This window comes from Colius striatus, chromosome 10, assembly GCF_028858725.1.
Source record: "Colius striatus isolate bColStr4 chromosome 10, bColStr4.1.hap1, whole genome shotgun sequence".
In the NCBI taxonomy this organism is placed as follows: domain Eukaryota; kingdom Metazoa; phylum Chordata; class Aves; order Coliiformes; family Coliidae; genus Colius; species Colius striatus.
This window is the reverse complement of record NC_084768.1, coordinates 17,968,626-17,993,232: the sequence shown is the minus strand read 5'-3', so window position 1 is coordinate 17,993,232 and position 24,607 is coordinate 17,968,626. Positions and strand designations below refer to the sequence as shown.

Below are 24,607 nucleotides of genomic sequence, written 5' to 3'. Positions count from 1 at the left end.
ACTGTGCGGCTGTCTGTCTGGCCAGGGAACCGTGGGGCTGAGTGTCAGCCCCCCTCTGCCCGAGGGTGCCGCCCAACGCAGTGGATGGGTGGGCTTGGTAGTAAAGCCCTGAGCGGGGTTGTCCAGGGTAGAAGGCAGAGCTGGATCCTGTTACACCACCTCCTCGCAGCACGGAAATCTGCGTCAACAACCTCTTGCATGGAATATAATTAAACACACGCAGGCGCCTCGAAGCAGAAACGCCACTAATTGATCCTTTAAAAGTCTTTTCCCCCCTGTTTTCTCTGGTGTCTCGCACACAGAGGTGCAGGGGCTCTCTCCTCCCCTCTTGCCTTGCCAGTTTTGAGTTTCTTTCTTTCCCCCACGTGTTTTGAATGGAGCAGGAGCGAAGGCAGCTGATCCTATTTCACAAGCGCTTGGACTCTTGCAGCACTCTCCCTCCTGTCCAAACAGATCGTTTACAGAAGGGGCCTCTATTTAAAGAAGGAACTGAACGTTCAGAGCTGTTTTCTGGCCTTAAAACACTGCCGACCGGCTGTTGCCTTTCCAAGAGCCCGGCTTTGTCTGGCGTGCTCAGGGCCCAGGTTTGACGCCAGGCTCAGTAGGTCGGCACCATAGTGCGAGGGACTGAGCATCGTGCAAAAAATGTGCTCCTTTATTTGCCTGAGGTCATTAAATCAAAGTTGGGTTCAAGATAGTGTGTCTTGGAAACCAAGAAAATGGAAGAGGACCGTTCAGGTAGGCTTTGGTATGATCGATGTATGGCATAGAGAGAAAGAAATTGTGGGTAAGGGAAGACCACGAGGAGTTAGAGGAGTGTTTAGTGCTGGAGAGCTGTGGTGTTTCAGAAACACACAAGGGTGACATTCGTAGGGGTTCCAGCGAGGCTGGCTCTGGTCCTGTAACCTAGGTGACATCCATAACAGGCTACCCGGGGGATTGTGGAGTCTCCTTCCTTGGAGGTCTTCAAGACCTGCCTGGGCACGTTCCTATGCAACCTGATCTAGGTGAACCTGCTTCTGCAGGGGTATTGGACTGGATGATCTCTAAAGGTCTCTTCCAACCCCTACCATTCTATGATTCTGTGATCTGTAATGTCCCAAAGTGGCCTGGTATTGTCCCAGTACAGGACACCACCAAAAGTAGGTGCCTGAAGTTGTCAAGTAGCTGATGTGTTGCATCTCATTGGTGGCTACAGGAGTTGGGGTGAGATTTTTGGCACCTTCGGTTGTGGTTGCTTCTTGTGCTTGATGTCTCTTCACAGGCATATAACTTACACATTTTTCACGGAGAGGGGTTTGAACTGCCTGGTACAATGGCTGGGGAAGAGTTGGACATGGTGGGAGCAATGGTTTGTAATGCATCTGGGGTGCAGGACCCTGTGTCTCAGGAAAGAGCAGTGTCTAGCCTCCAGCAATAAGAGACCATGGGCCTCAGAGAAAACAGTCACTGATGGTAGGTGCTTCTGATCCACTTCTACTTAATAGTTGTCACCTTCTCCAAGCACCAAGGCTACCTTTCAAGTAAGCAGAAGAGTGACATGGGCCACGATCAGCTCTTGGGCTGCATCAGAAGGTAGCTGCTGAAAACAGGAACGTGTTCCTGGGTAGAGAGTGAGGCAGTAAGCAGGAGGAGGGAAGGTCTCTTGGCTGTGGAGGGAGAGGACACGGCCCCAGAGTGCTCTGCAATGGGAAGCTGTTACATATCTGACCCCAGCTTTTGGTAAAGGTGTCTGTTGTGGTTCTGCACTCCCTGCTTTGTGAGAGAGAAAGGGAGGAAAAAACCCTGTATTTCCTGGGTTCCTTGGCCCTGAGACCTGGAAAAAGTCTCAAATCTAGCCCATGGCAAGGCCATCAGGTTGGCAACAGAGTAACAGCATTCTCAGACATAGGATGGGCAGTGGGTACCTTTTAATTATTTAGCAGACTCGAGACATGAGTGGGACATTGCCATCTAATGACCACTAGCTTTCTGTGGATGCAGTCTCATGGGTAACCTGTTTTGAAGGATGGCTGGCAAAGGGAATATGAAATGCAGTTTCAGCCTGAGCCCTTACCAGTCTTTTCACCTATGACTTTCTTGCCTCCCAGCCTCTTTATGCATCCAGCAGCCCTGTGTGTCCAGGGGAGATGACCTTTCCTAGAGGGGAGCAGGCTGGAAAAGCAGATTCCTTCTAGGGGAAAACCTCTCTTTGTTTGTTCTCAGGTTTCAGGGCTTGGCCTGGGGCAGTCGAAATGGGACCCTTGTCCTCGGAAAAGCTCTGGAGGCCCAGGCTCCTCATTACCAGATTCAGTTCATTCAAACGACCAATTTCTTTTCAGCAAAGAGAATTCATATGCAAAGCACCTCACAGATCCCAGCCCAACTGGCTTGGGGGAGTGGGGAGGGGCATGGCTGGACCTGTCCCGGGAGCAATCCAGTCTTTTGTCTGCTGATTTGTTTCTGCAGGGATTAGGGAGCCCTAGTTCACTTCGTGCCCCAGGGCTGGGATGTGTCTCGAGCCTGACCAACACTAGGTCCAAGCTGTCTCCTGGGGTGGGAATGATGGCTTACTCTGTGCCTTTGTGACACTTTGCTCACTTGGTGCTGCAGAGAGGACTTTGATCCATCACCTGAACACCACCAGGAGCGGGTGAGATCTTGGCATAGCAGGTGCTGCCCTTGGAGGGACCAAGGCAAAGCCCTGTGTTTAGCTGCCTGTTCTTCTCATCAAAGTAGCAAAATCTGATTCTTTTTCCTCATATCACAATCTGGGGTTGGAAAAAACGCCAGACACACTTTAAGAGGTGTGAGAAGAGAGGCACATGTGCATGTTTGTGTTTTCCTCCTCCCTTCCACTGCCTGTAATGCCGATTTACCATCCCAAACACCAGCTTTTCTGTGCAGGAGATGCTGCTCCCTCGAGGCAGGCAGCCTGTGGTCAGTTACTTGGGTTACATCTTCTGCTCCAGTCTGGCCCAGCAGCAGGGCAGCACTGAATCTCACCCTGCTTTCCTTCGTCTCCTGCAGCTGCTGCTCTGAGCCCCTGTGGTTAGTCCCAGTCCCTGTTCCCTGCCCACAGGGGCTGGGGCAGATGGAGGAGGGTGGGTTGGAAGAGGCTGGGCTGGATGTCTGCAGACAGGCTCTCCCTCATAGATAATCTCACCCTTTTGGTGTGGCTGGAGAATTTGAGATCTGCAGGGTTTACCTACGCAGATAAGGAACCGATTATGTTTAACAGCTGTAACTGGAGACTGCTAATCCTGCCCTGCTTAGCAAGGGGGAAACTGCTTTGTGAGATAAGCCAAGCCTGGGGTTGCTCCAGCATCGCTCCCTGACATCAGCCTGCTTCATGGCCAGACCACGAGCATGGCCTGAGAATGTGTGGGGTGCTCAGTGGGGTGGAGAAGGGACCTGTGCCTGGCCAAAACTGATTTGTGTTCTTCAAGACAGGATTGACCCCTCTGTTTTGTGGTGGTGTGAAGGAGATGAAATTGAGTTGCTTCATTAGGTAGAGTTATGAGGGTTTACTGCTCTGTGGGATGTGGCAAAGGTGGGTTTAAAGCTGCTGTAACTGGGAGAGGAGGAGATGGTTTGTCCACCAACGGGGCAGTTGGCTTGTTTTAATGTTTGCAAGCTCTTCCAGCCTGCTCTCTGCCACCAAACCTGCCTCCGCTTGGTAGGCACAGGAGATTCAATCAGCTCAGGCTTCTGGCCCCCAAATTTCACAGCTGGGGGTTTTGCTGCCAAGGCTGATGGGAGATGACCACCAGCCTGCAGTGAAGGGTTGGTGAGTAGACACAGCTTGTGGCTTTGGGACTGGAAGGAGAAAAAATGAAAATATTTATAGTTGGTCTGCAATGCAGCAGGAACTGGGCATACAGGGACAGGGTCAAAAGTCTCCATACCTGCCTCAGTTACTAGCTATGAGCTAAACTGGTCTGCAGGAGCAGGATGCAGGGAAGGGCTGCAAAGACGAGCTCATCTGTGATCAGCTTCCTGGGAAGTCACATTTCTCAGGGAATCTGGTTTTCAGTAATCACTGCAACATCATGCTTTATTTTCATGCTTATTTTAGATCCTTTCCGAGGGGGGGATTTTTTTTTTCCACCCCAAATGTGTTAGTGATAATTTTCCAGACCTTTTGATCATTTTGCTGCCAGATCCTCATTCACTATGGCAACCAGTTGGGTATTTGGGATGGGATTAGGAGAAAACTGGTGCAGATTCTGTGCCAGTGCTGTGAAATACGTGTCTGTCTTCTGCAGCTTCCATGGCACATGCAAACTACATCTTCCTGGATTGATGGAGAGCTGCTGCTGGGAGCTGAGAAACTTTTTGGCATGTGATAAATTCCCTTCTCCCATTTCCCACACGCCAGAATTACAGTTTGAGGGTAATTCAGACTTTTTGGGAGGAGGTTGGATTCAGCAAATAATTTGGACTCTTCCACCCTAGGAAGATGGGAAGTTGTTTTTTAAAGAAGCTTGGTTGTTTTGAAATTGACCCAAATGTTTATTTACATGAAAAAAAGAGGGAGGGAGAAAACAATACAATGAAATGGGAGGAAAAGATCTCATTTTTGATTGACCTGACTTTGGGTTGTGATGCAGCTTGCCATGACTAGTGGTGGATAGAAAGGTGCTGGGGAAGTGCCACTGCCCTGAGCATCTGATGCTTCTGCTGTTGGTCATGGCCTTGGTTGGGTCTCCAGCAGGGCTTGTTGGCCTCTGAGGCCAAGTGGACCATTACTCTGAACTGATGTGACTTGCTTCCATCTTTGTGGGAGCACATATGACAATTTTCCATGCTTTATGGATTGAAGGAATACTTCTCCACCTTTAAAAGCATCTCTCACAAGATGGTTTTAGTGTTTTGTTTCCAAACAGCCCCGATGGACTCTTCTGTTTTGGGAGGAGAGATGAGTTTGCGAGGGTCCAGGGTGGCTTTACAGTGCTTATGGGCACAGGCCTCCCTCTTGATTTGTTACTGGGAGCTTTGGTTTGGTTTGTGGCTTTAGGCTGTGAAAGTAGGTGTCAGAAATGGCCCATCAGTTTCACAGTATTTCTCCTTTTGGTTTTTTTTTTTTTTTCTGGGAAATAAGTAGATGTACAAAAAGCCATTTTGCCAGATGAAATTTTCCATGCCTCATCTCACGGCAGCCTGTTTTGGAAAGTCTGAGAAAATATGTGTTCAGCCATTCGTAAGGTTTGGAAAAGCTGGAGCAAGGAGGGGAACTTTTATGTCAATTGTAAGGAAAAAATAACCCAACTTCTTTTAATTCCCACTTCCTGGAAGGGTGGATGTCAGTGTATTTGGAAATTGCAGCTCCCGTTGTGTTGGAAAATAGGTGTTTGTGTGCTGATGTTGATCTTCTTAGTGGCTTTATGTAAACATGGTGCTTATGTATAACCAATGTTTAAAAATCCTTGTGGTTACTTGACATTGAAGTGCTCCATCTTGCTTACCAAGATTGTTGATAGTCATTTAGGATGGACACCACATGCTTTGTTGAGGAGACAATGTGGAGACCCAGACAGAGGTGCTTTAGTATCCCCCACAAAGCTCTGAGAGTTTCTTTATTGCTTCTGAGCATAGGGTGACTTTGTGTTTACAGAGAAGATCCAAGACACTGGATTTTCCTTTGTGTCTGAGGTTTGCCGTTGCAGAAGAAAGAAGTCTGCAAATATACTTGCATAGGAAAAAAACCTCTTGGGATTTAGGTAGGTTCATGGGGTCTGGGGGCTTTTCTGAACAAAGTTTGAAACGAGCAGCTCAAGCTAGTGCCATCATGGATCAGCCAAGGAAACAAACCCCAACTCTCCTGACTTGGTTGTGACTATGAGTACAAGGAGGATGCAGGCAGACGGCTGCAAGGCACGTAAGTGTCCTCAAATATGAGACAGATGGCAGTATTTTTGCACCAAGTTCAGTTCTGCTCATCTTCAGCATTCACAAACATAGGCTCGGGCTCCAGGGACAATTGAGATCAGCTTAAAATAAGGTGATTAGTTGCTAGTTTTGTTAGCAGGGACATTTGCTGGCATCATGACTGCCCCGCTGCTTTCTGGCTCTTCTTCTAAACCTGAAGGTGTAAAAACATATGTTTAAAAAACCCTGGTGAGCTTGTGTGACCCCTGAAGCTGGGTCTTCATGAGCCCGGGTGAGTATTGCCAGGTGGTGGTTAGACTGTGAAAGGTCAGAAGAGGGCCGATGTTCAGTGTGTGTTTCTAAGCCTGGCTGTGCACATCTGTGCAGGAGTTTTGGGGTTCCCAGGGAGGAGCTGCTATGCTTTCATTGTCTGTACCACCCCACAGGGACACCCACTGATCCAGGAAAGGATTTGGGCTATACTTTTTTCATCTGGTGGCAGACAAATGCCTTGGTGAAGAAGGAGGCATCTTGCCCTGCTTGTGGCATCTCTGGTTTCCCCATGGGGAAGTCACACCAGAGGCCAGCTCACAGCCCAGCGGAGGAATCATCTGCCTCTCTTGAAACTGTTGTTGGGTGGGTTGTTTCCCCCCCTCCCAGTACATCTTAAGCACAGTGGAGACAGGAAAGAAAACCCTTCTGAAAATCACAACCTAATTACTCCCATCTGCTCCGGCACTGCTTCCCATTTCTGCCTGCCAGGATGCTTGTCTCCGATGCTAAGTAGCACATTATTTTCGATAAGTTGCAATCATTTACTTGAAATCTCCTTCTCCTTTAAAATGTCCCCCTGGAAAGGCAATTCAGCAAGTTGGGAATGGCCAGAAACAACCACGAGAAAACCCATCCAGAAGCAGCGCAGCTCAGGTGTGAGAGTGAGTGTTCTTCCCATGCTCACTGAAAGAACACAGCGGGTGTCTTTTTAGGGTGGGTTTGTGTAAATGTCCAGCCACTGGGACCAGCTTCTTGACTGGTGCTGTCAGCAAATGGACCTGTAGAGGATGTGCCAGCTGATGCAGTTGGAGGGGATCTTAACCAGGCAGTCACAGCAAATTTCACAGGACTGTGCTTTCGACTGCTGAAGTCAGCAGAGAGTTGAGGAACCAAGAGCTACACCAGCTCTGGGGTGCCCCTTCTTTCATCATCACAACCTGTGTTGGCTTCCTGTTTGCTGTGTCTTCTTAAAAAATATCCCTGTTGCATCCCAAGAGAGGCTGATTCCCCAGCTCCACCTTGCCTTAAGCCTCCTCTGGTGTCTTCTGCTCAGTCTTCAGCTTCCACCCCAGAATTCCTGGCCAGCACCTAACTGGGGATGAGCACACACACATCCAGTGGCAGCCAGGGGCAGACATGAGGATGGGAAATGGTATGAGGGGATATATCCCGTGCTGAGAGGCTGGCTGAGACAGGCACGTGCTTCCCACATCTCCCTAGCTTGAGGACACTAACTGCAGTAGGATAAATTGCCCTTTCTAGAGGAAGGGTAGGGCGTGGAGGTTTGAGTGTCTTTTCCCATTGTCATTGCTGAGCCACAGTCTCCTGCTAAGCTACTGCCATCACCCCCATCACGTTTTATGCCTCATGATGTTGTTCTGCCTGTGCTGCCCACACCCCTCTGATCTGGAGGGTTTGGAAGGAATGGAGAGCAATCAGTTGCTAAGCCGAAGCATTTTAGGGCAGCCTTGTAAGAGTGGTGACTGCATGCTCAGCTCCTGTGTTGAGCTGACTCCTCAGGTCCCTTTGGAAAAATACTTCCAGGAGAATGGAGTAAATAAGAGAGGAGATTGTGGAATGAAGGGCCAGGAGAAGCCTGGTACCCACCTTAGTGTGTGTCTTTGCAGCCCCAGGCTGTCTGCAGAGTGCCGTCCGTTTCCAAGGCAGCTGCCAGCACCGTGTCCAGCAAGGACTGTTCCTTCTGCCCCATGCCCCCCCAGCTGTACATCTGCCTGTGTGGCCACCTCAGAATGTGAGGACAGCAGGAGAAATACAGTGGTGTGTGTGAGCTGCCCATCTCTTGTGAGTATGGAGCTGCCTGCCCTGCAGGTGCCCCTCAGAGGTGCCCAGGTCGGTGGGAAGCATCTGAAAGCTTTGGTGACTCGCTGCAGTTTCCATTTTGCATCCCTGAGTCACAAGGCAGGCGAGGAACCCGGGAGCTGTTTTCGACTTTGCCTCCTGCCTGCTTTTCCAAGGCCAGTCCTGCCACCACCTCCCCGTGTCCTGCACTGCAGCCACGGAGCCAGCCAGGATCGGGACTCAGATGATGTCCTCTGCTGTGATACCTGCTGTGATGGCTGCGATACCGTCCTCGAGAGGAAGAAGGGAACGAGTGTGGGAGCTGGGAGCCATTTCCCAGCTGCTGGAGCAGGTCCCCGTGACCCTGGTGGCATCTGTGACTGGCCTGCAGGCTGGTGGCTCGGCGGTCCCCAGCTGCTCCCGCTGCTGTGGGTGAGGGTGACCCTGCCACGGCCGTGCTCCTCCTTCCCCTCCACAGCCAGCGTTTACAGCAGTGCAAGCGGGACCAAGGCACGTGGCTTGGCTTCGCTTTTAAAATACATCCATACATTTGTACATTTGCATGTGTGCATAGATATGTTTCTCTCTAAAAACGCATTTTGAGGCAGCGGGAGACCTCGGCGAGGGCCGAGCACCCTCTAGTGGCGTTTGCCACAGCTCCAGGGGCTGCCAAGCCAGCAGGAGAGCAGCCAAGGACAGAAAGTCTTGCATGAATTTTCCTCCCCACAGCTGCCAGTCACTATCTTTCGTTTGTTCTTATTTCTTTTTGTTGTTCGGGAGCAGTAAATGGCAGGTCCTGGGGATGCCAGGGCACGGGTGGGAGCACACCCGCAGCCTCTCAGCTCTGGCTTGCTGCTGGACATTCATTCTGCTTAATTTGTTTTGGTCTGATTCGGTGGGAAAGCTGGCAGCCTGGGGAGAGTGGGGTGGCCAGGCGTTGCAGGTCAGGTGCTGCCTGCACCAGCTCACCCCAAATTCCCCTGGCCAGCAGAGTGGGGACAGCATCCCATAATGGGGAGTTATTTTTGAGGTTTGGAGCTGCCAAGGAGCTCAGCACCCTGGGCATCCTGGCAGGAGATGTGTTGGAGCCAGGGACAGCACCAGGAAGATAAAAAAGGGAGCTTTTAAATAATCATTTTGTCTTTTCCTCGCAGCCTTCCAGGGATAAATAGGCAGCATCAGTTCTGCTCAGACACATTGGCCTTTCCATTTCTTTACTCTCTAGCATCATTCTGAGCAGGCAGCCAAGCCCAGGCTGTCTCCACACGATCCCTGGCCGGGTTGGAGGTCTCTGCTGTGGTGACCCACGTCTGTGGGACGCTCGGGATGCAGCACCCCAGCAGGTGCCGCGCTGTGCATGTCACACGCTAAGAAAGCTCAGGGGTTATACGGTGCTTTTCATCAGGAAGCAGCTCTCTAAACATAAACTAATTAATCACTTGTGCCTACCTGTCAGGTCAATGATTCCTGAGATTTTTTTTAATCTAAAAATATTTCCCTTTTGAAATCCAGGTGCATCTGTTTTGGCAACTCTGCCTTTGATTTGTTTCTTGGGGGAGGTTCCTTTCTGTTGGGTTTTTTTTCTTTACCCTGTGTTATTTTGTCTTTGGGCTTTTGATGTGCTTTAATTTAGTGATTTTTGTTGTTTGTTGTTGTCCTGGAAGAATAGGAATTTGATCTCTTCATTTCATAGCAAGTTTGTCTCATGCCTGTAGTCTGTCACCTCCCCGCTTCCCTCTTCTCTTTTTAAGGGTATTGGCTACCTCTTATTTCAGTTTATGGAGCACAGACTTCAGACCGATTTCCTGATGAAATCAGACCTTTCCCCTTGGATTTATTCACCAGCAAAGTGTGTTCCTGAGTGCCAGTGATGCTGTGGGAAGCCTTGAGGCTCGGCAACTGGACCCAGCTCCAAATTTGGCACTCTGCCCCCATCCCTCTGTATAGAAACCATCCTCCCTAGCGTGGAATTATTTATTGTTAGCTTATCTTATTGGCAAATTTACTGCTGTTGGGCATTTTTTGTCTTTTCTTTCTCCTTGACCTTCCCACCTTTGTTGACAGTGAATGTTTCAATCACAAAAATGCCAATAAATGCTACAGTCCTGAAAATAATGATTTCAGTAGAGTTTAAGGCTTTAAAACAAAGCTGTCTTTAGTGTTAGCCTGTCCTCTCAACAGAGTCTTTTGCTTCCATTTTATAGTGATAATAGCTGTGTCTTGAACTTATTTCAGAATGAGGAAAGACCGTACATGGTGTTTGTCTGGGTTTTGTAGCTGCTCTGGTTTTACTTCTTATTGTCAACTGATTTTAGACTTTTAGGGTGTTTTTTTTAAATGACGGGGGAAATCACTTGCTCTTGTTTGTGCTGTGAATTCAGGGAGCTAAATTCGTCTCTAATGTCAGCGGGCACGGCTGTTTTAACATCCACATGTTACCCAGCTCTGGGTATGCACAGGTTTGTGCGTTTACAAAGTGCTTTGAGCTCCTGTGCGAAATGAGATGGGGAAATACAATCCATTTCTCTTACGAAATGCCTTTTTTGTTCATTCATCGAGGATTCTTTTTGCAGCTATGCACACCAGTGCACGTGTGTGCAAGTGGAAATCTCAGGTTCTGTGTCCAAATACAGACTGTGGGTGGAACATACGGGGCTTGGGCATCTCTATCCTTCAGTGCCTCCTTCATATGCTCCCATGTATCCATGTGGCATTTTCAGGAAGGCCCTCACAGGAGAAGGACTTTTACACAAAGCAATAACTGGGGCATCCTGGGGCATCCCTTTTTTCGATGGTATCTGGCAACAGGACAAGGGGTAATGGGATAAAGCTGCAACACAAAAAGTTCCATCTAAACATAAGGAAAAACTATTTCAGTGTTGAGGTGAGGGAGCCCTGGCACAGGCTGCCCAGGGAGGGTGTGGAGGCTCCTTCCTTGGAGGTCCTAAAGACCCACCTGGACACGTTCCTATGCGACCTGATCTAGGTGAACCTGTTTCTGCGGGGGAGTTGGACTGGGTGATCTTTCCAACTCTACCATTGTATGATTCTGTGAACTGAAGCAAGGAGTATAAAACGGGAAGGAAAATTCTCTTGTTGGAAAGTCACTCTGGGAGGATTCATTCATTGTAGCCCCTTTTCTTAGTGTGGTTTAGACTTTGTGGGAATGGCTGGATTCTTTTCCAAAGAATAAAATTGATTTTGTACATGTTTTCCATATGGAACACCAGAGTGCAGACTGCCTGTTGGGATACCCTTGGGAAAGAAAGAAAAAGCCTGATGATGGGGGCTGAGCTCTGTCAGTCCAGCCTGGATGAGCATCCTGATCTCTGAGTGAAGCCCTGGGCACGACTCAGGCTTTTGTCTCCCTTTTGTGTCTCCTGCAGTGCTGAGCATCCGAGGAGCGCAGGAAGAGGAGCCCACGGACCCCCAGCTGATGCGGTTAGACAACATGCTCCTGGCCGAGGGGGTGGCGGGCCCCGAAAAAGGAGGTGGCTCGGCCGCCGCCGCCGCTGCCGCCGCTGCGTCAGGAGGAGCCGGCTCCGACAACTCGGTGGAGCACTCCGACTACAGAGCCAAACTCTCCCAAATCCGGCAGATCTACCACACGGAGCTGGAGAAGTACGAGCAGGTAACAGGCTCCTTCGAGGCTGAGGGCAGCGGGTGACGGCGCTGGGGTGGTGGGAGCCAGAGCGGCCAGAGAGCCGCCGTCGGTGTGGGTGTGCGCGGCCTGGATCGCTACTGACAGGAGTGGATGAGCAGATTCCAGCTGTTGCTTGGCACTGGAGTGAAGGTGTGCTGCTTCAGCCTTGAGAAGGTTGGGTTTTTGCACTGGGATGTGGTGTCAGAATAGGGTCAGTATGGGTTGCCCCTTTGATTTTCACTTTTCACTCCTCCACTAATGTCTTGCCAAGAATTTGCCCTGTGAAGGGAGGGTCCTCTTTGAGGTGCTGGCCTCGGCACAGGCAGTTTTCCAAGCAAGGCTTCAGTCAAAGTCTTCTTTGAATATTTTTTCCACTCAAAAAATCCTTTTTTCAGAGAAAAATGTCTTTTTTTCTTCTGGAAAATGATTCTTAAAAGAACAACTCTTTGGGTCATAAATGCAGCTATTGGCAATGCTGACAACTGCATGAAAGACATCGCAGGCCAACGCTCAAAACCAGTTTCTTTCCAACGCTTCCAGATGTTTTGCAGACCTCTCTTCACTTCTGCATGGCCTTGCCCTTGTGATGAATGTGGTGCACCCTGAGGCTGTGGTTTATGGAGTGAAAGAAAGCATCCCTCCTTTTTGGGTGCAGGACTAGGAACTAGGCAGGGTTTCAGATCTCTGGTTTAACGCCGTCTCTGCTGGTGCCGGGGTCTGTACAAGTGAGCCAGCCCAGCCCTCGTTTTACCCAGATAACTGGATGTGTGGTGGGGCTCAGGAATGTTACACCCCTTCAGGTGCCAACATTGGCCAAGCTGTGGCTGCTGGTTGGCATCTTCAGACCTGCTGGGGTGGTGTGGAGCTGCCTGGGTTAGAGCTGAAGTCAGTGTGGCCAGGCAGAACTTTGGTGTTGAAGAAGTGGAGCATGGTCTCAACTTGAAAGGCATTTTGTCAGAGTATTAGAGGAGGAGGGAGTGGCAGGAATACCTTTGATGGCTGTCCTCAGCCTTTGCTGTCATTCCCTTGAGGCACAGAGACAGGGTGTTGCGGCGTGAGGGAGCCTCAGCCATCTCACATGGGTAGGAGCAGAGAGCACATCAGGGCTCATCTTTCAGCCCCTAGGCTGAAAAGGGGGAGAGACACCCCTTGTGCTCTGCCACCCGAGCCCAAGAAGAGACCCTTGGCACAGCCAGGGACAGGCTTCAGGGAAGGACCTTCTGCTCCTTCCTCCCCTTTGGCAGGAGTTTTGTTTGTTTGCTCTTCTGATTTTGCTTCTGCGTAATTTTTGCTCCCCAAAGAGGGCAACTACCCAGGTGAGAGAAGCCTTTTCCCTAGCCCCACAGGGTAAGATCTTTCCTTCTTGCATCCCACTGATGGGGCTGGTTCTGCCACTGAATTGCTTTGCAAATGGCTGTGCTGGTTCCACATCTTGGGCACCATCACCTGCAGTCCTACAAAAACAGGGTTTCTCAGCCTTCATCTCCTTCTCTCCAGTCCCATTGTTGGTGGCTGGGGGCAGCTCAGCTCCTGGCTTCTCATGGTGTCTGCCTGCTGCTGTGACAGCACAGCACTCGCCGGCAGTTTTGCCTTTATTGCTCTTTATTTCACGCCAAGAGGAGATGAGCTGAAATTGCTCAGGCATCTGGGAGCAAAGAGGCACCCAGCTGAGAGCTCTCATAGCCAGTGCTTTCCCCAGGAGATGGGAGCTGTCAGCTGAGGCTGGTGATGGGCAATTGGAGGGGCTCTGCTAACCTCAGGGATGTCTCCTTGTTAGGTCTGAGCTGTGGGTGGAGATTCAGCTTGGAAGAGTGGGCTGGGAGATATTAAGTCAAGCCCATGTCACCAGTCCAGAAAATCAGTGTTTCTTTCCCCTCCTAGCCACTTTTTCTCCATTGTGGGGTGGGAACTAGGAACACTGTCTCCAGAGCAGCTGCCCATGTCCCAGGAGCACTGAAGGCTTCTCGAGCTGCCAGTGTCCAAGTGCTGCTCTCCACCTTTTTTTCGGGGCATGGCTGGGGGAGTTGGAGGAGCCTGTCATGCCCATGAGGTGGTTCTGGGGAAGGAGGAGAGGACAGTGAAATGGTCTTCATCCAGCCTCAAAATCCCTTCCTTGTCCCCCTGACCCCCTGTTCTCACAGTGCAGCTTGGGGACAGCCGGAGTAGTCAGACGGTGCTGTGCCAGCAGCAAACTAATTGGGATTATTACCTACTTGTCCTTACCTGTCAGAGCTCCTGCCTCACTCAGGCTTTAATTATTATTGTTATTTACTTCTTATCTGATGTGCCAAGGGCGCAGAGAAGAGCTTTGTCTCTCTGGGAGCTGCTCCTGTGAAGCACAAGAAGCTCTGCAGGACACATGGTGCTGAGGTCCAGCTAGGGCAGTGAGAGGAGGGGCAGCAGGTCAAAAGGCTCATGGTCCTCCTCAAATACATCTATAGCTCCTCCAGTCCCATCCAGAAAAGCAGCGACTGGGACTCCTTCATGCTTTCTATGAATCCTAGGGCTTCACGTGCCCCAGTTCCATCCCTGATAGAAAACTCAATCACAGAATCGTTATGGTTCGAAAAGACCTTTAAGATCATCTAGGCCCAACCACTGACTTCTGCCTTTCTCAACGTATTTGTTAGGAGTCCTTCATGCCCTCTGCTTATTCACTCTCTCCTGAGAGCCAGCACACTTGCTCTGGCTCTGTCCTGAAAGGCCCCAGCCATCGAGGCCTGCACTCACATCTCCTTCCTTAGCAGCGGTGCCTCGGCACTGTCCTCGGCGCCATCGAATGACCTTCCGATCCCGGGGTTTCTTTTGCTTTTCTTGCCATCCCAGGCATGCAACGAATTCACCACTCATGTGATGAACTTGCTACGCGAGCAGAGCCGGACGCGACCCATCTCACCCAAGGAGATCGAGCGGATGGTGAGCATCATCCACCGCAAGTTCAGCTCCATCCAGATGCAGCTGAAGCAAAGCACATGTGAAGCCGTTATGATCCTGCGCTCACGATTTCTGGACGCACGGTGAGTTCAACCCGTCAAACCTTCTCTCCCCACCCACTGTGCAGTATTGTTCAGGCCTGGGAGAGGTGTCTTGAGGTTCTGAAGAACTGCAGTCTCTTGTTCTCGAGCCACAGGGGCTACCTTCCTTATCCTTTAGCTGTCTATGGCTCAGCAGGGGAGAGGACAGCAGTTCAAGACCTTCTGTCTCAGAGAAGCTCCCAGCTATATCTTGAGAACTGCACATCCTGGTTTTGCTGTGACAGAAGGAAAATTGGTGTATTCCAACAAACCTCTGTGATGAAAATATGCACTTCAGTTAGGAATGAAAGCTAATCTCCCAGTCCATCCTGTCCCCTCCAGGTTCCTGTTCTTTTCCTTATGTTTCTATTGTCCCATGTTTTTGATTTGCTGTAGAATTATTTCACTCCCTGCTTCCAAGCTGGTTGTGGATTGGGCAGTTTGGTATTGGGAGGAGAGGCAGCTACACTGAGGGTGTGAGGGAGGAGGTAGCAGACACATAATGCCCAGCTGTAAATGGAACAGATATGCCCAGGGATATAGCCAATGCTGCTTTCTCAGCATGGAGCTTTGCAGAATAGCAGTGATATCTTTGGCCAGGGCAGCCAGGTGTCAAGTCACCTTCCCAGATGGAGGAGTGAGTGCCAATTTTAAGACTCTTCTGTGAGCTAGAGAATACAGTGATAATTTGAGGCAGAGACTTGCCTTGAAGGGCATTGAGAGAGGAGTCACCAGCAAGGTACAGATGAGAAGCTTCCTGGCTGGTCTATTGCACTGTTCAGGAGTAAGAGGGAGGGAAGTTGGGGAAAGTCAGAGTTGAAATTGCATTCCGATTTCTGGATCCATAGCACTGATTCCCTTTCCTTTTCCTTCTGTTCCCCCTCTTTCTTCATACTAAAGGCGGAAGAGACGAAACTTCAACAAGCAGGCTACGGAAATCCTGAATGAGTATTTCTATTCCCATCTCAGCAACCCTTACCCCAGTGAGGAAGCCAAAGAAGAGCTAGCCAAGAAATGTGGCATCACAGTCTCACAGGTGAGGGCGCTCTGAAGTAACAGCAAAGACACTGCTGCTAATGGGAAACCTGAGAGTGGTGAAGGAGGCTCTGTGCCTCATTCGAGTCAGTCATGCCTCAGAGTTGAGTATTTAATTACTAAGTGAGTTTAGCACAAGTTAGTGTGAATGGGTGAGAGGGCAGATGGCAGGCTTGGAAATTGAAGCCAATATGGGAAAGGAGAGTTTGGGCGAGGATTTAGAAGGGATGAAGACTTCATGGAGCAATGACTGTGTGTGCAGCTGAGGTCTTAACAGCAAAGAAATCATGTGGCATGACCCACAGAGGCCAAGTCTTCACCTCGGGGACTTAGTGCTGAGCTAGCTTGCAAGAAGAGCTTATTTGAGCTGCCAGTCTATTCTTCAAGCCAAGGGATTTGAAGGCTATAAGGAAGAATTGCACAGATTTTGCTCGATGAGGTAGAATGGACAAGGTCCAGATGGGAAGGGTTTGGGACAGACAGGGTAATGGTTACAGTTTGTGCTCAAGGAGGGTGGGCTTTCTCAGGGTTATTTCTGTCTCATTACTCTTGTACTGCAGAACATGATGTCTCCCTGATGTCCCCCTGACTTGCTTATCCCTCAAAAGAAGGTGGTCAATAAAGACAAATTGAATTATTTTCATACAGTCAGGGCAGACACATAGTTCTTAGAGTCTGCAGCTTTGACCTGGGAGCTTCTGGAACTTGTGGGGGGTTCAGTCAGCCCTTAAAGCATTCCGCTGTATGTTGCATAGGCCTGCACTTCTTTATTTCCTCACTTCCTGGAGCAAACTGTGTGATTGAAAGCCAACCTACATGGCCTGTGGTAGTCTGGTCCTCATGTGAGTTTAGTGCTCCCTCTAGGCTCCCATTGCATTCCCCATCTTTGGCCGCTTCCCAGCCCCAGGCACATGCCTGCTCCTCACTTGAGTAAACTGAAGACAGCTTTAGCATCTGGTGTCCTTGTGAGAGCATGTCTGCCTTCTGCAGGAGCAACAGCATCCAAGGGTAGGTGTCGTCACTGCGTTGAATGCCTGCTGAGTGATTCCAATTGCATCCCCTGAGTCAGAAGACCCAAATGTTGATTCTGCTCAGAATTACCTATGAGAGACAGCACATATTGGCTTAAGTAAAACTACAGCTGTCCTGATGCTTCCCCCTCTCACTTTTAATTCATCTGTTCACACTTACAACTTTTCCCTCGCAAAGAGAAGATACCCAGGAGAAATGCTGCACTTCTTTGACCGTGCAGTATCAAGGCTGCTTTGTGCCTGTGTCCAGGATCTCCCTTCCTTCTTCATCCAGAGAAGGTAGAAACACACATCTGGATCTGTGTTTTTACTGAGGTTAAGTGAGAACATGGGACAGCATGAACCCGTGCACGTCATGAGCAGAGTAGATCTCAAAGGCTGACCGGGACAGGCAGGTTCTTTGCTTCACAAGTTTTAAAATGAAGATTGATCATAGTGGCTGTTTAGCCCAGCTTCCTTCCCTGTGGGGCTCAGACATCACCCACTGGCCTCAGCAGTTGAAGCCAGAAGAGCTGTAGAGAAATGGCCAAATGGGAAGATCGTGAAAGAGTACATTGTCATTAAGGAGACAACGCACCAGGACATGAAATGGAACTCCTTGCAAACAACACCTGCTCCTGGTGCTTTCAAAATGTTCACTCCCAGATCTGGGTTGGGTGCTGATCTGAGTTACTACCTTTTGCCTCCCAGGAGTCTCTGCAGGTTATATTTTTTCCCACTCTGCAGCGGTGCAGGATTGGATACTTGCAGTTCTGTAGCAGGTAAATTGGTAGGTGAAGACACTTCTGTGTAGAAGCTGCTGAATGCTCTAGGAGCATGGCAGAGACAAAGCAGGGTAGGAATTAAAGCGTGTGGTTTGAGTTATCTACACCCAAGCCAAAACAATTGCCCTAAGATGAGGAGAAAATCATGAGCTTCCCAGGATGAATATCCAGTATTGTCTGATGTGTCTTGGTGCTCAGGCAGTCCATTTGGAAGGAGGAGCACAGATGTACTTGCTCACCAGCAAGCAAAGGAAGAATGTCCTTGGAGTCCCACCAAAGAGGTTGATGTGCTAGCTCAAGATTGCGGCTCCAAGCAATCTTAGGAGTGTTGGAAGTCTTCCAGGAGAGCTTCAGCATCCTTTAGCATTTGCCTATTCTCTTCATCTTGCTGAGCTTTCTCAGACAAGGTCAGTAGCAGCTGGAAGTTGTCTTCTACTTAGAGACCTGCGTGTAGGAAGACATTCCTGTGGTTTTCCGTGTTTATTGTTGTTGAAGAAGAAGCTAAAAGCTGCTTCCCAAACTGTAGGTTAACTGTTTCCCACGTCTTCTCTGAAATTGTTCAGCACAATGTGAACCCACAAGAGAACAGGATTATCAGCAGCAGGGATTTGGGAAACACCAAGTTGGTGGTGACTCAGAAGGTATTCTGAAATCTTCCCTGGGAGGCAGTTCTGGACAGATACCACAGTCTGGTTTCACAGGCTTCGGAGTTAGTCTGTCACTGTGCTGTGAACCTCTGATGTGCAAACTTTGAGATACTTAACCAGACACCTGGCACGTTGTCCAAGTGGCCTTTCTGTCAAGCATTCATACTCCTGATGCCGGGATAACAGCCTAACACTGAGGATTACAGCTCAGACCTCTCCTTGAGGCTTTCTGAGGTCTGTGCCTTGCACTGCTGCAGGCACAGGGAAACAGCTTTCACCAGAACTGGTGTGAGCGGAGCTGTACCACGTAGTTCTGCCTTCAGGTCTGGCCCATCATTTTCAGCCACCCTCATGACTTGTGAAGGCTTTCATCCTGCTTCTTTATGGTTTATTTGTTAAAATAAATCCACCAGCCCCATTCAGCACACTTCTAGGTCCTTAGACACGTGAAGCCCGCACTGGTCTCAGGACAAACAATGGAAAATACTCCTGCCCCCTTCCAAGGGACACACTCGTTTCCTGGGACCAAAGTTAGGTTTTCCAACAAGCCCTTGCTCCCTCTTTAGCCGTCCCCTGAAGCTCTGGGTTTATTTAGTGGCTCGTGCTAAACTGTATGAAGCTGAGTTCAGCTGGATGAAGAGCATCCACTTCTGGCCTTTTGCACTTATTTCACTCAGATGGATCAAAAGCAGATCTGCAGTGATCAAGGTAATTTTCTGAGTCATCCAGGTCTGAGTAAATTTGTTGGATGTTCTCCTTGAAAGCCACACTGACTTCTGCAAAGGGAGGAGAAGGGGCATCTGGGAATAAGGTCATCTGTCCCTGTCCAAGGGATATGAGGAGGAGACAAAGGAAAAGTTTCAAAATTACACACACCTGTTTTCAAACTCTGAAATTCCAGGGTCATTCAACTTTCTCAGGTCTTTTTTAAACCCATCTGATATTTTCATGGGGGGAGTCTAGCCATCCCTGGGGCACTCTGTTCATGGACATCCCATCCGTAGAGCAACCAGACATATCTGCACAAACCCAGCACCCTCAAGGGGTCCCAGCACCTTGGCCAGGCGTGCTGGGGCACACACAGGTTAGAAGGTGTTTGTTTCCACAGCTAGGAAAAAAAGGAGGGGGGTTGAAAAAGGGTGTACTTAACCTCATCTGACCTCATCTACCTTCCTCACCCAGCCACGCTCACCAGAGCTGAAACGTTAACGTCTTTCTCTTCTCTTAAACTCACTCTAGGTATCAAACTGGTTTGGAAATAAGAGAATCCGGTACAAGAAGAACATAGGTAAATTTCAAGAGGAAGCCAATATTTATGCTGCCAAAACGGCTGTCACGGCTACCAATGTGTCAGCCCATGGAAGCCAGGCTAACTCACCCTCAACTCCCAATTCAGCTGGTTAGTTTTTGGTTTTTGTTTTTATTTTGGGTCGTTAGTGTTCGTTTTTTGGTTTGTTTCCTCACCTCCCTCTAATCTCTTTCCTGTTTTCTCCTTTTGATTATTTCCATTTTAATTTTCTGGTTTTGATTGGTCTTTAAAAAACAAGAGAAGAGAGGTGGGTTTGATTTGGGGGAGGGTACTTTATTTTCTCTCCTTTTTTCTCCCTCTTTTTTTTGTTTTCCCTTCTTTTCTTTCTCTTCTCCTTCCCTGTTCTGTTTTTTTGGTGGAAAACTGATGTGGTCGGAGCTTGTGACTGATGGTGCCTCTTTGGGGGTTTGTATGCATGGGTGCTAAACACAAAAACCAGAAATGGAGTCTGGAAATAAAAGTTTGCTGGGATTGCTTGCGTTATGTGGGGAGGAAGAAATACACAATGAAGAAATGGTTGTGCAATGACTTTATTTCACTGGGGCTGAAAGCATGAGTGGCCATGGTGGGTAATCCCCAGCATTTCTGGGACAGCCTGACTCATGCCATTCTGAAGGTTGATTTGGGGTACATTTTTATCCTTTGATTTTTCTTTCTGTTGTGGCTACCTCTGATTGATTGCTTACATGACAGTATCTGGATCGCCTGCAAGTGTGCTCTGTGTGGATTTTATTTTCCCTTTGTGTCAGCCCAAGACAAAGAAATCCATGGGTCATTCCCTTCTCTTCCCTTTCCCCCTTTCCTGCCCATTTGCTGTGGTTTCCATTTGTCTGTTTTGAGGGTCAAAGGCACAGAGCCCTTTCCCAGATTGCAACTCCTCTGCTAGAGAATGATGTGGTGCCACAAGGCTGCCACAAGGATGGCCAACCCAAAAATGATCCCAGGCTGCAGTCAGCTGGTTGTGCTCCACTCCCAAGCGAGATGGAAGACTGGGATTTGTTCAAAAGGAGGAAAAAAGTGAACTTTGTGGGTGCCATGTTGTCCGTGGAAATATCTGTGTGCCTGTTTTCTTTTTAGGGGTGGGAAGGAGAGTGGAAATGTGCCACTCTTGTGCCTTTGAGCTCATGGTACCCTTTCACTGGGGCATGATGCTTGCTGCTACCAGGTGGGCTGCTAAGAGGAAGGAGATGGTGGGAGAGCAGAGAGGATGGTGGGCAGCAGGAGAAGCTGAGTGTTAAGTAGACCATGGGTCCACACCATGCTGATTGCTATCAGGACATAACTTCCAGAGTGAGCACAAGGCTGCCTGGGACAGGTAGCAGAGGAGTTGCAGCCCAGAATTCCCCACAAATCTGGAGGATCAGAGCGGCAAGTGGAGAGCCAGAGGTCAAACAAAGGGAGGGATCAGTGGCATGGGTCTCTGGCTGATCTCCCAAACCAACCTTGCAACGAGGAGGCAAAGGCAGTCCATTATGCACAGGCTAAAGAGACAAGCAATGGATGTGGAAGAGTTTTTCAGGGTCAAACAATCAGGAGGATTTTTCTTTTTCCCTTTTTAATTATTTTTGTTTGTTTGCTTCTTTGTTTTCCCCTTTTCCATCCATTGTTTGAACTGCTGAAGATTTAGCTGCAGTTTAAAAAAATGTCATCTTTTCCAAGGAGCTCACTCAAAATACCTGCTGAGGTGGGAATGTCTGGATGTTAACACCCCACTGTAGAAGAAGCTGGAGGGTGGAGAGCAGAGTTGAGTGTGGTGGAGATGCCTGCCGCCTGCCATGCTGTGCTGCATTCCACAGCAGCTTGGACCAAAGAGACACAACTTTCCTTCTTTTCCTCTTTCTTCAACTGGAGTCATATCCAAAGATCTGGAATAGCAAAGAGAAGAGCTTCAGACTGCTTAAGAGGGTTTGGATCTGGCCTGTGTGTAGTGGAATAGGCATTTCCCAAGTGCCTGCCCAGTTAAATAGTGCTCTGGTGCCAGGCTGTTCCTTCGTCTTCCCCACAGGCAGTAACACGGCTGTTTCAAAGATAAATTGGCCGATATCCTGCAGTAAACAGCTCAGATAATCCCTGGATAACACTTCCCTTTCAAGGAAGGACAAACAGTCTTGTTATTAACAGCTAAGACTTGAGCTCCTGGGTCCTCTTTCTGGCTCACTTGTCTGCACTCCAGAAACATTGACCTCCTTTCACATGCCTAATGTGGCTTGGTGCTAAAGGTGGTCCCCTCAGTTTGAGGGTGCTCAAGAGCCATGAGATCCTATTTCTGCTAGAAGCCAAGTATTTCTAACCTAGCCCAGGCCCCATCACCCTGCTGGTATTCTGCAGGAGTGGAAGAGCAGCACGGAGGCCCCGATGTCAACACTGCATCAGTCTCTGGGTCAGCTTGCAGATACAGTGGGTTTGGATGTCCCTGTAAGTCCTCTACTGAGAAGACAACTGGATTTTATCTCCAACAGTGTCATCTCAGGCTGAAATCTTCCTGACTGTACCATGAAGCTGTAACAGTTCAGTCAAGCATCCCTGCATTGCTGCACTGTGGGGCAAAGGCACATCCTGAAGACATCTGGAGTCGTGTGACTTCCCCTACTTCAGGTTGTCCTGCAGGTGCTAGCAGCAAGAAGCCTTCTTCTGCATGCTAGGACTGAAATACTTGCCTGTGGACGATTTAGGATGATGTCAGGGGCCATGAGCCATCCAGATGTACTGGGTTGCCCTGGGAGGAACGTGAAAGGAGATGAAGAGGTGAAAGACTGAGATGGATCATCCTTGTCCTTTTACACTCTGGACTTCTTTCTCTTTTCAGATCATTGGCTGAGACTTTGGTGAGGAAGGAGCCTGAGCAAAGACATTTGCTGGGGATTTGTAAGACCTTCTGGTTTAAATATAAGGCATGTGGAAAGAAAGAGAATAGGCAGAGGACAGGTCATGAGAAAGAAGCTACCAGCAACGTAATCCCTGGAGGGCTGTGCTATTGGAAGAGGAGGTGGAATTGGATGCGATGGGACCTGGGACAGGAGTTAAATTCATTTCTGCCGTGGCTGCACAGGCCCATCTGTTCTCTGCGTTGATACCCATGTTACTGGAGATCAGTGAATGGCTACAGTCAGTCAAAGAGATTGGCCACACATTGACAAGGGCAAGGATTGCATCTGTCTGGCCATCTGGCATGTTCAGAGCAGGGTCCCCCATCCTCAGTCACCCAGGCCTGAATGTCAAACACCTTTTCATCCTGAATACGCACAGTTGGGCTTTATCAGCCAGATGTTCAAATAAGCTGAGATGTCTGGCTCATTTGGGCTAACAACTCCCCATCCTCGCTTTGATTGCCTGGACAATCTCAGCACAAAAACCACATGGCAAATGAAAGCTATTTTATGTGGGCAGACCCTTTTGCCAAGCAGGGTCCTCAAGGGCCATACACAGGTGATGACATCCAGTGAAATCTTCATGAAAAGGAGCCAGAATTGTCCTGAATTGGATTTTTACCTTCTCACCCTTTCAGTTTGTAAAAATCTTCTTGCAAAGCTGCTGATTGAGGGTATTGTGCTGTCTGGAAAGGTACTTCATCAGGCATGGGCCTGATTGCTGTTACCTTCTTCTGTCTGCCTTCCTCCATTTGTGGCAATCACTTGCCCAGAGCATGTCACCAGAGAGGACCATGCTTCAGCAGAGAAGCTGTTGTGGTCACGGTCTCACTGTCTTGAGTGTCAGTTGGCAAGTGGAAAAGAACCAGTGTACTCCTAGGTCATCCCAGGCTTTTAAACCTGCTATCAGACTGGATCATCAAGCTCTTCCCTCGTCTTTGACCATGGTAGAAACACAAGGAAAAGTTACAGGGAGGGTAAATTCTGTGCTCTCAATGTGTATACAATATTGCCATTGACGCTGACTGGAAGTCTTGTGTATGTGACCAGAGTTGACCTCAGTGGTTCGGTGTGCTGATCTCTGTCTCATTGGTGGTAGGTGGTATGAGGAAGGAGATGAAGATGGCTTGATTTCAGCTCCAGTGAACACCATTACTGTGTTGGTTTATTTTTGATGCTGTTTGAATACATTAGAGAAAAGGACTTGTAATGAAGGCCTGGAAAATTAAAGGTTGAAGTTGAGACTGTCGGGACTAGAAAAGCTGGAGAAGCGGTGTAAGAAACACCAATGGTCAACCTTGTGAACGTTTTTGAGTTGGAGGCAAACTTGAAGTGGGTTTTGCTCATCAGAAATGTTCAGGGTGGAAGAGATCGCTTTGTAGGCATTGTTTTCAGGTAGACTTTCACCCAGTGGCAAGACCTGACTGCCAAAGCTCATTTGAACATTTTTACAGCACTCCTTCTGAAGCTGGTGATGACCTGATTAAAGACTCAGCGCTAAGTAACAGTGGTGTTAGGTCGTGGGTTTGACGAAATGTCTGGATGCTGAAGGTGAACCACTGTTCCACGCTGCTACAGGTCATGAAAAGTGGGAGATTTTTCTCTGGTGTTTTTGTGTTAGTTGGGATTGGGGTTTTTTTTGCCCACACATGGTAGCATCAAGGGGCTTCCATGCCAAGATCAGAGCCCTTTCCTCTCCTGGGTTCGCAAGCTGAAAGATAGTTGTTACCTCTCAGTTCTTGAGGAGACCCAGGTCAAATAATGGCCACTGAAGACCTTTGGTGTGTTCACAAGGAAGCCTTTCAGAAGGACAGATTAGATTTATGATGGAGCCTCCTCTTGTGTTCTGGGATCCTGTGTGTATGGAGGATACCGTAGTCTTTAATGTTTGAGACTCTTCACATTCCTGCCCCCTCTCCCACTGCAGCCCATCAGCCCCTCGTAGCCACATCTCTGAGACTGTGGGCCATCGTAATTTTCACACGTAGCCGCTCCAGAGACAGGGCAGTGCTGAAGCAGCAGAGCCTCTCTGCAGTCAGGGCTCTGACACAGACGCCACTGTTCACGCAGGGCCATTGCTATGCGCATATTTATCTTTGCATCCACATCAGCGGCAAGACATATTTACTGGTTAGATATGCACATATATTGTAAAAATATCCCATGCCAATAGCAGTGTATATCTTGTAAGTGACATCTCCAGTGCTCCTCATGATTTCCAAGACACCAGTGCTCTTCAGAACTTAAGAGTTTTGTGCCTGTTGATTTTTATTTCGTCTCTCCTAGTCTCAATTTTACAGCCAGGTTTGTTAAGTTTCAGTAAAATATCAGTTAATGGTGGCATTTTTATTTGTTATTATTGTTATGTTTTTAT

The 24,607-nt window shown here is 48.9% G+C and overlaps 1 protein-coding gene across 4 annotated transcripts in view; it reads left to right on the top strand.

Annotated features, from left to right (window-relative positions):
• The window catches only part of PBX1 (PBX homeobox 1), a 131,753-nt gene that overhangs the window by 91,695 nt on the left and 15,451 nt on the right, over positions 1-24,607 (top strand). For all 4 annotated transcript variants that reach the window (XM_062003181.1, XM_062003182.1, XM_062003183.1 and 1 more), the window contains 4 exons: positions 11,310-11,554; positions 14,393-14,583; positions 15,481-15,616; positions 19,297-19,456. In XM_062003181.1, the coding sequence (XP_061859165.1) occupies positions 11,310-11,554; positions 14,393-14,583; positions 15,481-15,616; positions 19,297-19,456 (732 nt within the window). The remainder of the gene's footprint in view (positions 1-11,309; positions 11,555-14,392; positions 14,584-15,480; positions 15,617-19,296; positions 19,457-24,607) is intronic.